This window comes from Coturnix japonica, chromosome 9 (genome assembly GCF_001577835.2).
Source record: "Coturnix japonica isolate 7356 chromosome 9, Coturnix japonica 2.1, whole genome shotgun sequence".
Classification (NCBI taxonomy): Eukaryota; Metazoa; Chordata; class Aves; order Galliformes; family Phasianidae; genus Coturnix; species Coturnix japonica.
In genome coordinates, this window is record NC_029524.1 from 20441254 (window position 1) to 20456431 (window position 15178).

The 15178-nt window shown below is 41.2% G+C and overlaps 1 protein-coding gene across 6 annotated transcripts in view; it reads left to right on the forward strand.

Moving 5' to 3' along the window:
• Positions 1-15178, forward strand: part of PLCH1 (phospholipase C eta 1) — a 60292-nt gene that overhangs the window by 27241 nt on the left and 17873 nt on the right. For all 6 annotated transcript variants that reach the window (XM_015872225.1, XM_015872229.1, XM_015872226.1 and 3 more), the window contains 7 exons: positions 1805-1934; positions 3717-3887; positions 7600-7693; positions 9088-9291; positions 9589-9709; positions 11035-11206; positions 14331-14438. In XM_015872225.1, coding sequence (XP_015727711.1) covers positions 1805-1934; positions 3717-3887; positions 7600-7693; positions 9088-9291; positions 9589-9709; positions 11035-11206; positions 14331-14438 — 1000 coding nt within the window. The remainder of the gene's footprint in view (positions 1-1804; positions 1935-3716; positions 3888-7599; positions 7694-9087; positions 9292-9588; positions 9710-11034; positions 11207-14330; positions 14439-15178) is intronic.

Sequence of the window (15178 nt, forward strand, 5' to 3'; positions counted from 1 at the left end):
TAACTTGCAGCCCTCTGTTTTTCTTAGGTGATGTGTGTCAGATATCTGTGCCTACATTGCAGCCTCCAGTGTTTGTCAGAAGCACAAATCTTAAGAGCTCCCTAAGTATTTTTGTAGGCTGGTAACCCAAATGAACTTCTTGTAAAGATTATGGTCCCTGAGTATTTTCTTGGTATGTTTTCTTCTGCAGGAGAGCAGACTAGCATGTTAAATACAAAGAATGCTCTTCCCTCTAACTAAAAAACAAGACAAAATCAGCACTTAATCTCGATAATAATTGTTATCTGTCTCTTTTTTTGCCTCCCAAGAGGCTGCAGTGATTGTTTATAAATATCCCTCCTGAACAGCAGACACAGTAGATGTTTTAAATTTACACATTCAGTGGTTAATTCTGATGCACAGATCCATTTGAGGGATATATTCCATGCTCTGTTGCACACAGACTCAGCTTGCTATATTTATCCACGGCTTCTCTGAGCTGCACATATCTGCTGCATGTTCTCTACTGGTGAAACATCCCTTCAAACCTTGTTTTTGTTACGAGTGTGGCAGCTCGGAGACAGCCCACAAAATGACCACGTTACAGTTCCAGTTAGAGAAAGAACTTAGCAAAAGCTGCTGAGGAATGGATGTTCAAAAAGGAGGCTAAAGTTACTGCTTAGAACATGGAGAAGTTAAAGCAAAATTAAGGGAAGTATGTATGTCAGAGTAAGTGCAGCAGCACTTAAAAACTACTCTGAGTGCATTCTCAGAGGAGAAGTTAATGTCAGAAAGAAGAGAGTAAGGGGGCAAGCATTATGAACCTAGCTGGAAATAACTGTCATCAACTGGTACCAGTTTTAAGTATTTAAATTAAACCATTGTCCATAGCAAGGGTAAGGATGAAAATTGGTTCGAACACACACAAACCTTCAGAACATCCCCAGAAATGTCACTGTGGAGATGTGCCATATGTAATATAAAGAATCAAGTCCTGTTTTCTGACCTCAACAGCTGCTAGCTTTGATGTCATTTTGTCCTGGATGTATACCTGCTATCCCTTTTCTCTGTACAAATTATGATGTCATGGACTTGCTGCACTGTGGGACATGTGACTAAAAAGTGAGGGTAGAAATACTGGAGAGAAAGCAGCGGTCAAAGAAGTTCTACAGAGATGAAATAATTACTGAGTATACAGATGAAAGAAATGCAGGTAGTTAAGAGGGAAGAATGTGGAAAATCAAGAGTGGTTAGTTGTTATGGAGGCTCTCATTAACCTCTGGCTCATAATAGTGTACTTTGCCTGATTTGGTTGAGTCTTCTTTATTCCAGCCCTTTGCATTAGATTAACATCATCTCTGATACAGATGGCTGTTGGGCTTTTGTCCTGTGAGTCATGAAACCAGTGGCCCCCAGATGTTAACTCTGTGTAGGTCACTAGTCCCAGTTCCACCAGCGTGGTGGTGCAATAGTGAGCTGTACAAGGAAAGGTTCGGCAGTAAAAAAAGTGGTTTGGCATCAGCACAGGGAGCACAATGTGGGTAGCATCAGATCTTTGCCAGCAAGGAGTTTTTCATGGCATACCCCAATATCTCTAACACAGACAGTGGGATATTTTATTTCTCCTGTTTTGCTCTGACTTGAAAGACACATTTGTGACATCTGGGTTGAATAATGCTCAGTTTTTCTCCCTATCGGAATCTAAGGAGTTGGAGAACTCTTATGCTGCTGAGTCTGAATCTTGTCCCTTACCTGCCCCAACTGCTCTGCTTTCCTCTTCCAAGGGTTGATCACCCTCTTGTACCTTTCCTTGACATGTTTGCAGCTGGGTGAAACAAACTTTTGAGGAAGCTGACAAGAATGGGGATGGGCTGCTGAACATCGAAGAGATCCACCAGCTGATGCATAAGCTAAACGTTAACCTGCCCCGCAGGAAGGTCCGGCAGATGTTTCAGGTTGGTGACCTCTAACACCCACTGTTACGGGGGTGAGGCAGTGATGGCTACGGTGTGTATCTGGACAGATCCAGAACAGGGTCTGGAAGTTTGGACGTAACAGTGTGCCCTCCATGCCAACACCTCACACTTTTTTTCCTAAGTCTTGTCTTTTTGTAGACAAAGATACATCAGAATTCTGGCTTAACAGAATGAGCTACATGGAAGAGAATTCGTTGATATTGCTTCATAGAAGAGTATTCATTAATAGTACTTCTTTAGATGCATTGTTGTTTTCATTGCTGTGAAATGAATTATTCTGTGCTGGCATTGATAGGCGATAAAGTTGTTCTATTCAAAACTTTTTTTCATTTCCTTTATGGAAAAATATTTAATAGAATCTGGCTTTATGAAAGCAATTACAGATTTTTAAAGCTTCCGTTCTTAGCCAGAATCATTTTTTTAATGTCTGTTGTGTGAAAACAGTTCCCATTTTCCACCAGCTCATTTGTTTACACTGTATGAAAGGAAAGACAAGCCAAGGCATCATGGTGAGCAGAATACATTTGGTGTGACTCTTCAGAAACAGCACTGCTCAGAATCCAGTTTACTATAAAATGTGGGGGGCTTGGAGAAATATTAATCAAACAGCTTCTGTGAAGGGAATGCAAAACGTCATCCTTGGAATGTAAAGCAGACCAGGTCCTCTTACTGCATCTGCTATTAGATGGGCTCCTCTGCCCCAGAAGGAGGTTGGGCATGGACTGGAAGCTTTCTTGATAAGGTAGAAGTGATAAAGAGATGGAGATGCTTACTCTCCTTCTGGAGAGGGCTTTGTTTGGAGAACCAATGCAGAGACAAGCCACCAGGCCCAGACAAGTTGGTGTTAAGAGGACTGCAGAGAAGGCATTCTGACTTGCACAGTAGCAAATGGCCTTTTTAACACTACTTGGGGATGAGAAGGGGGCTTATAATGAGTGAGAAAACATTATCTTACAGCTGTGAATAAAAGGTATTGTTTGTAGGAACATTAACACATCGCTACACTTTTATTTCATTTAGCCATCTGCTTACGCTCAACAAGAGCTGCAGCTTTCCTGAAGTTTGGTCATTGTGGAGACCTAGATAATGTTTGACAGCAGTCCTCCAGAATATATTCTTTGTTTTGAAAATCCAAAGCAATCCTCTTAGGCAGATGTTCACAGTGCAAAGCTTGTATTAACATACGTTAAGTACTGTTTTCTTCTCTTCCTACCTCTGAGGATAAAAAAAACTGCAATCAAGACTGGGGCTGCTGCGGTATTTTTGGTGTGCAGTCTTATTGCTGCTGCAGCCTTGGACCCCTGCAGAGAGCCGACAGGGGGATCAGAGCGCTGCAGCTTGAATTACCATTAATTTAAGACTGTGGCCTTGTTCTGAATGTTTTTAAATGTCAGACTCTGTTAGAGGAAGCCAAGGGGTGAAATTACAGTGTTCCTTGCTATGTTATAATCCAGGATAACTGCAGGATGTAAAGGAGGGCAATAGATCAGAAAAAAAGCCCAGGGTGTGCTTCTTTACTTGGGAAACAAATTCAGAGCTGAAGGTGGAACCTTGGTGGGGATCCACGGTAGTACTGTTCTCACCAAAAAATCCAACAGGTAGTATTATCATTCTGCTGTTATTTTAGCCTATGTGTATTAGGATTTGAGCCTGCAGATTAGAATTCATTAAATTTCTGTTCCTATGCATAAATCTTGTTCTGCTTTGTTCCCTGAATTCACTTGCACCTGGCATGCTTACCTGAGCGTCTTTACCTCTTAGGAAGCTGACACAGACGAGAACCAAGGAACTCTGAACTTTGAAGAATTTTCAGTGTTTTACAAGATGATGTCCCTGCGTCGAGACCTCTACTTACTGCTCCTGAGCTACAGTGACAAGAAAGATCACCTCACCATTGAAGAACTCGCTCAGTTTCTGAAGGTGGAACAAAAGGTATGGAAATATATATCCATGCATATCTACATGCATATAAATCAATTCAAGTAGAGGGAAAAAGTGGTATGAAAAAACTTTAGAATGGAACACTCAAAATCCTGAATGCAGGATGAGCTACGGGCTGCAACGCTCTCAACATTTCTTCCTTCCCCCCCCACACACACAAAAGGAGAAGCATGATCTCCTGAGATGGATCTCAAGGCTGTGTTCTTCAGCAACACCTTGCACTTTCTTTGCCCCTTCCCTTGTCTCCTCCCTTCCTAGTATTAAATGTTAAAGCAAATGTACACTTCTGTGTTTTCAGAATGCAGATATGATTATCAGTGATCTCAGGTGAGGCAAGATTGCCTTCAGAAGCTGGTGGTGGTTCAGATTGTAATGCAGCACTGAAGGGCCTTCAACCAAATGGCATCTAGCTTTTGCTCTTGTCTAGCTGCTTGGCAGTCTGTGGGCAGTCTGTCCAACTCCATCTGCTGCTCCTTTGGCAAGGCTTTTGAATATTCTGCAGAGTGAGGATGGAAGAAAAGGGTTGGGGCTTTTTTGTTAATTTGCTAAGCTGGTTTTCTGTTGTTTTTTTGTTGTTGTTGTTTGTTTGTTTTTTAAAGAATTCCCTGTTGCCCTTACCCAAGAGCTTGTGAAACAGATTACTTCCACTTAATTGCAGTTAAACTCACCATATTGAAATTGCAATTTTATGGCTTCAAATGTCAGAGAAGCAGAAAACAGGCAAAAAATAGGCTGGTTTCCTGGAAGGTACTGCAGTCCTCTTAACCGTGAGTGACTGTGAGGGAGGAACATCCCTGGATGTGCAGTCATGTCTGCATGTCTGATTGCTGTCCCACTGGGGGTGCCCTTTCCTAATATGTCGGTATCAGCTTGGAAGCTGCTCCCCTGCTAAATGACAGATCACTATTGTGGCAAGGTCTCCAGGGGCTTTTGACTGATGGCATCTCGTACTTGGCTTTGAGTTTTGGATAAAATAGGCTCTGCATACACTATCTTCCCTGTTAAAGAGCAGCTTTGTGGTGGCTGGCTACTCTGCATAGTATAGGGACTGGTGTCACTCTGCCCCACTGATTCGAGCCCCCTGGCAATGCTGTCCTGTATGCAGACTCTCAGCTTGAGGCTGCTGTCTGTCCTTCCCCTCCTTGCTGCTGTGTTCATGTCACACCAGGTGCTTTTTTTCACAGTCAGTAGAGACCTCTTTGCTGTGCCTGATGATGGTTTAATGAAGTTATGCACTTTGGTGTTGCGAACCTGAAGTGTTTGGTTCTGGTTCTGTAAGAGTAAGACCATAAGAAGAGAGTATCCCGTGTGCCTGCTTACCACCTGCTGCTTTCCTATGGATCAGTTACTTTGCACTGTACCTCACATCTGTGCTGAGGAAACAGCCACCTGCTGAGATCCTGCCTCCAGCAACGTTCTCTGCATGCTCCAGGAAAGTTCACTGCTTGTTGTACGCTGGTTCCTGTTCCACTTCTTGTGCTTATACAAAGGGATAATAAGCATACTGACTTATGTGATAACTCCATATGTCGTGACACTTTTCTTCCAGTCTCAGTGTAAGATGTTGATGTAGGGATTTGCTTTGATTGAATATATTTTGATTTCCATATAGAATAATTAACTATTAACAACTGGAGGCTAAACCTCCAGTCTGACACAGGCTCATGAGTTGGCATCCTATCTGGGTACACCTGTCACCAGCATTACGCTGCTTTAATTTCTACTTTCTTTGTTTTCTAACCATTCTTCATATTCTTTCCCTTATTTTCTTTCCCATGGGAATATAGAAAATGAGGGTGATTCCTGTATGTAAAGTGTAATGAGAATAAATTGATAGTAGTTTCCTAAGTCTCAATCTCTCAAGCTACAGTTAAAAAGCACAAAACTTGCCCTTAACAGATGCAACTTTGAACTAGATCAGACATTTTCATTCTTAGAGCACACACATACTGTGCTTCTGGTCTGTCGAGGAGTGGTGTGGAATGATGAAATTGTTAATTCTAGTCAGCCTCTGCTGAGGAAAGGCCACTCTGAACGGTGTTTGCAATCAAGCAGCAATGTCTACTTGAGCTGGATAATCAGTTATTTTCTCCATCAAATTGTTCTCTTTCCCATTATCCTGTGTAATTCCAGCAGGCATCTCATGATATTGACTTAACTAGGGGATATAAATAAAATGTTTGGACAAGGACAGGCAGTGTTTCTCTGGACAAGAGGAAAAGCAAAGGGAAAGCTGAAGGGTGGAAAGACTGGGAAATCTCTCTCCACATTACTACTTCTTTCAGGTTGGGTTGCCGTATGAGTTGGATTGCTCACTTGCTCTCCTTCTGTTACTACATTCCTAATGTTGACACATCTAGTTGCTTGTTTTTTTCCCCTTCTCTGATACTTTTTCATGCGTAGGCTGTAGCCTGGAGGCGCTATGAGATGTGGTTGGTCATGGCACCCATGTTTCTTAGGGAGAGCTCCTCACTTGGCAGGATCAGGCCCTTACAGAAGACCAGATCCAGAGAGTCAGCCTGCTCTTGGAGGATTTCCATGCTGTTGAATGCTAGTGCTGGGAACACTGAACTACAGGAAATAACGGGAAGTGCAGATCAGTTGGAGACTATACAGATGGAGCAGATTGAATGGAATTGGTTTTCCATCTGAGGGAGAAGTCCATTGTAAGGACAGGGTTCACAAAGGGACTGATTTTTGTTTTCAGGAGTGAAGGCTGCAGAACCTGCAGGGTGAGTGGTCTCCCTCCTGCCTCTGCCTGAAGGAGTCATGTTAGCAGAGATCTCACCCTGGGTGAGACAGGGGGCCAGACCACACATTCCTCTGCTTCCAGACTGCTCCTCAAATTGATTTGCAGAAGGGTGGCTGAACTGACTTTGCCAAGTGTGCAAACAGTAAACAGAACAGTGGTACGACTGAGCTGCCAAAGTTTGGTGTCATCGTTACCATTCTCTGATATAATTAGTAGAGGAAATAAAATATGCTCAACCTTAGTTTGCACTTTGGATCCCTACAGCTTGAGGATGAAAAAAAGATGACATGAGTGATGAAAAGTGCTTTCCTCTGGTTTCAGAGGAAACGTGAGCATCTCTGGTACTCTGTGCCCCATTAGTCAGGCCTTTGATTGGGAACGTCCTGGAGCTGATGACAAAACTCCTGTTTGTTTCAGAAGAGTTGCTCTTTTTCGTTTGGGAATCTAATTATTTCTCTCATAGCCTGTATATTACTCTCCTAGAGAGTGAATTCTCTTGAAAGTAATGAAATCACAGGAGTGGAAAATACTGGAAAATGAAATCGAACCCTGCAGATCTTTTTGCATGTTTAAGTAGGTTGTACTGAAGAATAGTACATCATAGTTCTCATTGCAAGGTGCAATGGCTGCACTTTTGCACAGTACAAGTACTGTTAATTGTGCTTAGCAGCTATTTTCTTTAGTCTTTTAAACTGAAATGACACAGCTTTTAGCAAGGAACTCTACCTCTCGTTCCTGTTTTTCTCCCAAAAGGTAAGAGCCACCAGGCTGCTGGAGCATTGATGAAAATCAAATCAAGTCCTATTACAGTAGGATTACTGGCTGTTCCCTCCCTGTTTGACTCAATTTGGTGTCTGATTACAAGATTTTAAACTGGCCGAGGGTAGATTCTGACATGCTGGTCACATAGTAGGAAAAATAAATGTACCAACACTGTCCTGTTTTGTGCAGATGAGTAATGTGACACCAGAATATTGTCTTGACATCATACAGAAGTTTGAAGTATCAGAAGAAAACAAGGAGCAGAACGTTCTTGGGATTGAAGGTAAAGCCTTTTGATTTCTAAATTATTTTTATGTCCTGATCTGTTACAGTGGAGTAGAAGGGCTTTAACAGTGTTTTCATGTAGCCTGTGGAGCAGTCGGCTGCATAGGTGTGCATTTTAATGACAAAGGAGAGACAAGGGTAGATGGGCTGAATTATGTCTGGCAGTATCAACAGCCAGCATCATGGCTGCGATGTGTTGCTGCATAACAGAGTAATTTGGATGCCTCAGGCTTGTATAAACTTATTGCCAGCTGTATATTTTTAAAACACAAACACAAAATATGTAATTTATAGTACAATATGTTCTAACAAAGTAATAAATGCAAAGTTTGCATTCTGCTCTGTCTGTAGAGGTGTAATCTCAACTGTATGGTCCATTGAGTTATGCTTAATCTCTACTGTATGGTCCATTGATTTATTCTTATGCGAAGTAACAGAAGATCTGTTGCACTTAATCCTTGAGTCTTGTTAATGTATTCTTTTAGTAACTTGTTTGTTAAAGCAATTGTGGATGGTTTATTTATTCAAAATTCAACTTAGTAACTGGAACAAAGCAGATTAAATGCTACGGTCTGTTAACTTGCCCAGAAGATACTCTCATGAAGCAGAGTAATTTGCTTGGAGGTTTCTGTGGGGAGTGGAGAAGTTCCTCCACACAGAGCTGAAGGTGGGGAGGCTGCACCCAGCATTTGCAATCAGTTTCTGGCACGACTCTGGGCAGTTCCCTGAAAGTCGCACTGAAATAAGGTGACATTTAAAAGTATTTATGAAGGTTTCTCTGTTTTGATCTTACTTGCTGCTTTCATGTTTGAGTGGCTCTCCAGGTTGGCCAAGATTTTGAAATATCTTACCTCTCACGTTCTCAAAGGAGATATTTTGCAAACTTTCTTGGTTTGATTCTGATCTGATAGGCAGTGCCATAAACCAGTACCATCTTCTCAAACAAACTTACAGTGTAGAGGAAAATGTGATGAAGAGAATTTTTATCTTGCTGGACTGTGTAAGAGGATGTTTTCTCCTACCAGTTCTAACAGGGACCCATCACCTCTCTTCTGTTCAGCTTATCCCTGGAATGGAATGGTTTTGTCTGAACTTGAGGAGGCTGCTTGAGCACATGACTTAATCTGTTCATTGGGCACAGGGAGATTCTCCACTATTTGGGAGAGATTTCACCTGTGCCTTTTTGTCATCATTAAGAGTCTGAATGAAACACCTGATCTGCAGATAGGTGGTAGTGGGTATATAGATAAATATGAGGTATGGGAAGATGAATCCTTGCTCTGTGATTCATTGATCTGAGGAACAGGAGTTAACACCATAAACAGAAGAGACAGCTACTAGAGTGTGAACTGTTTACATGGCAGCTTTGAAAAACTGTTTCTGTGTTCAAAGGTTTCACCAACTTCATGCGCAGTCCTGCCTGTGATGTTTTCAATCCATTGCATTGTGAAGTGCACCAGGATATGGATCAGCCCCTTTGTAACTACTTCATTGCTTCGTCTCACAACACGTACCTGACAGGAGATCAGCTGATGTCCCAGTCTAGGGTGGAGATGTACGCACGAGTGCTGCAGGATGGTTGTCGATGTATTGAAGGTATGTTTTTAGTATAACTTGCTAGTTGTGAGAGGTATTTTCAGCACAGCTAATGACAAACCTAAAACAGTCTTTACTATCTTGTTGATTTCAGATAAAATCAGTTGCAAAAATTTCATTTAATATAAGAAAAGTGTGGCTTGTTCGTTTAAACTTAATCAGAGTAGCTTGAGTAGATTAAGTGAAACTTCCTGACAGCTGCATAGTTGGGTACATGAATTCTGCTGGCAAGATCAGCAGGTAAATATAAGATAGTTGGCGTCTCTTAACATCTAGCTTCTTTTTTTGTCTTAAAAGTGGATTGCTGGGATGGCCCAGATGGAGAACCAGTAGTGCATCATGGGTATACACTCACCTCTAAAATACTCTTCCGTGACGTGGCAGAAACTATCAATAAATACGCCTTCATCAAAAATGAGTAAGTGGAGGGTTGGTTTTGAAGCTGGACCTGTCTGTTTTGTGTAATGAATCTCGCGTCAAAATTCAAACCCAAGAAGTGTGTGTAGTCCATTAAACACGCTGAGAAATTAGAAGGCTGATTTTGTTCCTCTGTTTGTTGCCTGCATCATGTTTATTGTTCAGATGCCTGAGCAGTACTGTCAGTGAAGCTGGAAAGTTAACTAAAGTTAGGAAGACCTTCTGTCTGTTTTCAGCTCAGTTGTACTTTGAATAGTCAGAGGCTGTTCAATATCTAGCGATCATCTTGGTTCTTTGAGAAAAACTTCCCACTCATTTCCCCTGGGAAATTCTCCTTGAAAATCAATGCTGTAGTGCTCTCTACCTAAGGAAATACTTGATTTCAGTAGGAATTTAACAAAGCTGTCTTGTAATACAGAGACGAGTGGTAATGTTTACATTCTAATTTACTTTCCATGGTACTATATAACAAAGTTTATTATCAAAGTAGTAGGGAGTTGGGCCATGTATGTATACACAGAGGTCTCAGAAGATCATGAGTAGGTATGTAGAATTTTGAATAGCTTGGAGAGAATAAAGGACTGGAGGAATTGGATCCTTATTTGGTGCATAGTTGGGCTGTGCTGCTCCTTGCTGTACAATTTTGGGGCTGCCAAGAGTTTAGAAAAGAGCTGGGCAAGAATTAAGCCATTATATAAAGAAATAATGTCACTAGCTCAGAGAACATTAACTGAAAATTCCTGGAGCCTGTGAGAGTGTTTTGGAAGGTATTGCCAGATATTTCTGCTGCTCCCCAGTCTGGTCATCTTTAGAGATTTGGTCTGGCTCACTGCAGCTGCAGTTAAGACAAAAGCAAATTGATCTTGCTGCTATCATAAAGGCTTTGGAAGATGAGCAGGGAGATGTTAACAAGTGCATTGAATCTGCAGATTTCAAAACGCTTGGTTCTTGCAGTGTATGAAGACCACAGAGGGCAAAGGAATATTGTGATGTCTGAACAGAAATACACTGCATTGCTGAGGAGCTTTATTGTGCATTTCTTGGTCTGTGGCTCACACTCACTGATCCTCTGTTTCAAACACTGGCACCTGTGTGCTCCTGGGATGGGGTTGGAGGTGAGGGCAGAATCTCCTGCAGCGACTGTCAAAGGGATTCTGACTGTGCAGGAGTTTGGGAGTTCATGTGCAAAGTCCTTCCTCCCAGGGGGAGTTTGTTTCCAGGCTGTTGACAGTGTGAGAGCAAACTGCTCGAAATGGTTTGTGGTGAGCTGTGCAGCTCTTCTTTCTTAAAGCACAGTTATGTCACTGTCTGGGGTTTTGTTTCTAGGTTTCCGGTGATACTGTCTATTGAAAATCATTGCAGTATTCAGCAGCAAAAGAAGATTGCTCAGTACTTGAAGGAGATACTTGGTGACAAATTGGACTTGTCATCTGTAGTCACCGGAGATTCCAGGCAGCTTCCTAGCCCTCAAAACTTGAAAGGGAAAATCCTAGTGAAGGTAATTTGCTACTGATGGCACATTGAAAATCCAGTGGGAGGCGGTGCCTGGTATTTATTGTGTGTCTTTGGGGAATAAGTTTATCTGTACCACCATGATTGGTACAGATGCAGTGAGTTCAAATTCGAAGCTTTTCACAGAGATACCAAAATGGTAAATCTTGGCCTCAGCAAGTGGCCCAGGACACTTCTGTGAGTGTTCTAACAGGGCAGTTATATCAACAATAAGGTAAAGAAAATTCTTTCTTCTTCTTCAGCACCTTATCTAAAGGTCTTCAAGTCAGAGAAGCTGATTTTTTTTAAGCCATAGCACTGAGTGAAGGGAACAGAGATTAGGTAAAAAACCCATCTTTAAGAACAGGAGGAAATGGGACAATTACCTGATGATTTCTCTTTTTCTGGTTTTTCAAATGAATGTTGTTAATGGGTATTTTTCCCTGCCATTCATATTCCTGTAGCGTGCAGACAATTTATACAAGGAAAGATTTTATGACAGTGCTTTGGAGTGATGTAAAATGTCTGAAAACTTGCATTTTCATGCATTGCCCCCTCACCCCGCTATGAGCAGTAGTTCATGAAATGAAACAAAACTATTTTCATGGTTTATCAGTTGCATTTATGAAAGAAGAGCACTTCAGAAGGTGGCTAAAGAGCAGCAAGACAGGAGGCTCTGCAGCACTGTAGTTAGTGTTGTATGCAGTGTGAGTTGTTGGAGCCCCTCTGTGCAAACAGATTTGCTCTTGAAGGAATTTCAAAGGCTGAGATGGCTGTAATAAGAAAGCAATGCTAGGCAGGCCGGTGGGAAGATGATTAATAGAGTTGTAGCCTATAAATTTGTCTAATTTACTTTGGCACATGAGAATTACTTCGCTGTGAGCACTTGAGATACTGTTTTTTTCCCTCTATCCTCCGTGTTGAGCTGTCTATAGCAATTCACAATAGATCTGGTGTTAGATTGAACATTTCAGTATTTAGCAGAGATGTGACTGATTTAGAAAGCCTTCAAGTGCTCAGCTTTGGTTTTGCATTTCACTGAGGCACTTTTCTTGCTCTTGAACCATGTGAGTGTGCAGTGTTGGTGTTTTAGGGAGCTGAACAAGATAGCAGTAATGCCAGTCATTGCAAAACATAGTGAATCCAGATTGAAATATGTCACTAAATAAAAGGCAAGAGGCCTGGTGCTGTTCTGGTCTTCCATGAACTTCTGAGCTGCTCTTCCTAGCACATCTGAGTTTGCAACTTTAGGTCGATTCTTCAGCTATCAGTGGCTGGAGCCCTGTGATTGGTTTCAGAATGGAGTGCAGCTGGGCTGATGTTTGTAGAATGAGGAACTCTGTTTTCAGCATCACAGAATCTCAGCACAAAGCCCTATCTCCCATCTCCAGTTCAATTTAAACAGTCATATTAGGAAAGAAAAATATTTAGCTTCTGGTTGAAGTACGCTGGTTTCTCTCTCTCTTTTTTTTTTTTTTTTTTTTTTTTTTTTTGTTTTTTTTTTTTACTTATGCTGTTTTTTTCATTTCTTTTGAAATACAATATTGACTGATTAGATTAAGAATTTCAAATTATGGCCATAATTCTTATTTTGCTATTGAATATAGAAAAGATTTNTCACAGAATCTCAGCACAAAGCCCTATCTCCCATCTCCAGTTCAATTTAAACAGTCATATTAGGAAAGAAAAATATTTAGCTTCTGGTTGAAGTATGATGCCTTGCCAAGGTGATAATGCTTTTTTTTTTTTTTTTTTTTTTTTTTTTTACTGTTATTTATGCTGTTCTATGCATTTCTTTTGAAATACAATATTGACTGATTAGATTAAGAATTTCAAATTATGGCCATAATTCTTATTTTGCTATTGAATATAGAAAAGATTTCTGGTAATACTAAGGGACTTTAGGCCCACGTAAGCTCTGAAGTCATTAGCAGAGCAGCATTATTCATTTCAGAATGCAGTCCTTAAGTCAGTCCTCTTCATTTCCACAGAAACCCAGTTCTTGTCTCTCTCTGTCTGTGATGAAACAGGCAGACTGCAAGTGTTCCTGCAAACAGGGAGGATGACAAGACACGTAATAGCATAAAAGTTTGTTTTCAAAAGCATTAACCTGGCCTTTGGGGCCAATTTATTGAGTAACAGACAGCAAAACAAGAGGCAGTACCAAAAGTTACGTCTTGGTAGGTTCAGAATGGGCTGCAGGAAAGGGTTTTCAGTGGAGCATAGTGCAGCATGGGAGGAGGCTGCCCAAGAGCTGAGGGAGCCTCCATCCTGAGAAGTTTGCAAGATTTGGCTAAGCAAAGCTCATCTAGAGCTGTGATGGTCCCCCTTTAGTGGGAGGTTGGACTAAAGACCTTCAGAGGTCTACAGACAACATTGCTACAGTTCTGAATTTGGGCCTGGCCAGAAGTGGTCAAACAGGGCAATGGCAGTGGAATGTTCCAGTAAGTATAATTCATCTTTCAGATCCTCAATTTTTTTTTTTTTACCAGAAGTAACCAATAACCTCTGATACTCACCACTCTAATCAGATGTTGGAAACTAGACATGGAGTTGAAGTAGTTCCTTTCTGATGTAGGTATATGAAGCACAAAGTAGAGGATTAGAAACTAATTTTGGATTTCTGACTATGCGCTTGCATGAGCATGCAATATTAAATTAAACTTTGCTGCTTCATTCATGTTGATGGCTACTTGCAATGAGTTTTTTGTGTATGCATTTTCCCTTCTGATGCAGAGCCTATAACATAGTCTCAGCTTCTGAGTTTTGAGCTTTATTTGAAGTACGCAATGGTTTGCTTGCTAGAGGTAAGCCTGAAGCACTGGGGAGGCAACTTTAAACATTCATTGACACTCACTGGCTCGCTCCAGAGATGGGAGATAGTGTGCTTTTTTGGACTAGCTTGCAAATGTCTTCCAATAACAAGCTAACAGAAGTACATCAACTCCTTTTGAAGACATCATCTATGATAATCTGGCTCCTTGAGCCATTTTGCATGAGATTGTCTGAATTCTAAGCTCTGACCACTTTTAAAGTAAGCACTAATTGAGTTAAAGGGTATTTGGGGCTTTGGAGAACATAATGTTGACTGTGTGAGTATTAATTGTGAATATTTTTTTCCTCTGTTTTAGGGAAAGAAGTTGCCATACAGTCTTGGAGCAGATGCCGAAGAAGGAGAGGTTTCTGATGAGGATAGTGCTGATGAAATTGAGGACGACTGCAAGTTGAAATCCTGCTATGTATGTGCATGTACACATCTTCTAGAACTACCGTTTCTTGCATACATGTTTCAAAGCCCTACTTGCTGCTGTTAGCAGACTGTTTTTAAACTTGGATTTCTAAGTCAGGTCTTTAAGATGCAGGAATTACGTAATTCCACATTTTGATAAGGACTGAATTTGTTCAGAAATGCAGAACTTCTCATTTAAATCACATAAATGGCAGATGTACACAGCAGCCTGGTGCCAGTGCAGTGAGCTTGCTAGGCATCTTCAACAAAAGATATTATCAGGGGAGACTCAGAAAGAATAGATCAAATTCAGATTAATATTTAGGGAGCATAGTGTTGTTTATCTCCACTTCTGAATGTAGCCTGGTGATTTTTCCCTGCTGCCACCCAGAAGCACCTTTGTACAATTCTCATTAGCTGTTTATGGCTTGCAAATTGAGCTTTTAATTTGTCTGTATTATTTTTGCCTGCTATTAGCAATCAACAGACTTTCAGAGTAGCTGGGATTTGCTTTAGAGGTAACAGAAGTCCCCACCTGAACTGGTTCATAAGAAGGGAATGTTCCAGTTTCCAATTCATTGTCATGTGCTGTTGAATAGGAGCTCTCTGTAGTCCCCATCTGCTTTGCTAACGTGACTTCTGATGTACAGAAAGACCCAAGAGAAAACCTGCGGTCCTTAAAGCCACTAATGCAGTATGTCTTCTGTGGCCAGGAAGGGAGTCTGTTAGGACTGACAGCTGCACTCTTCC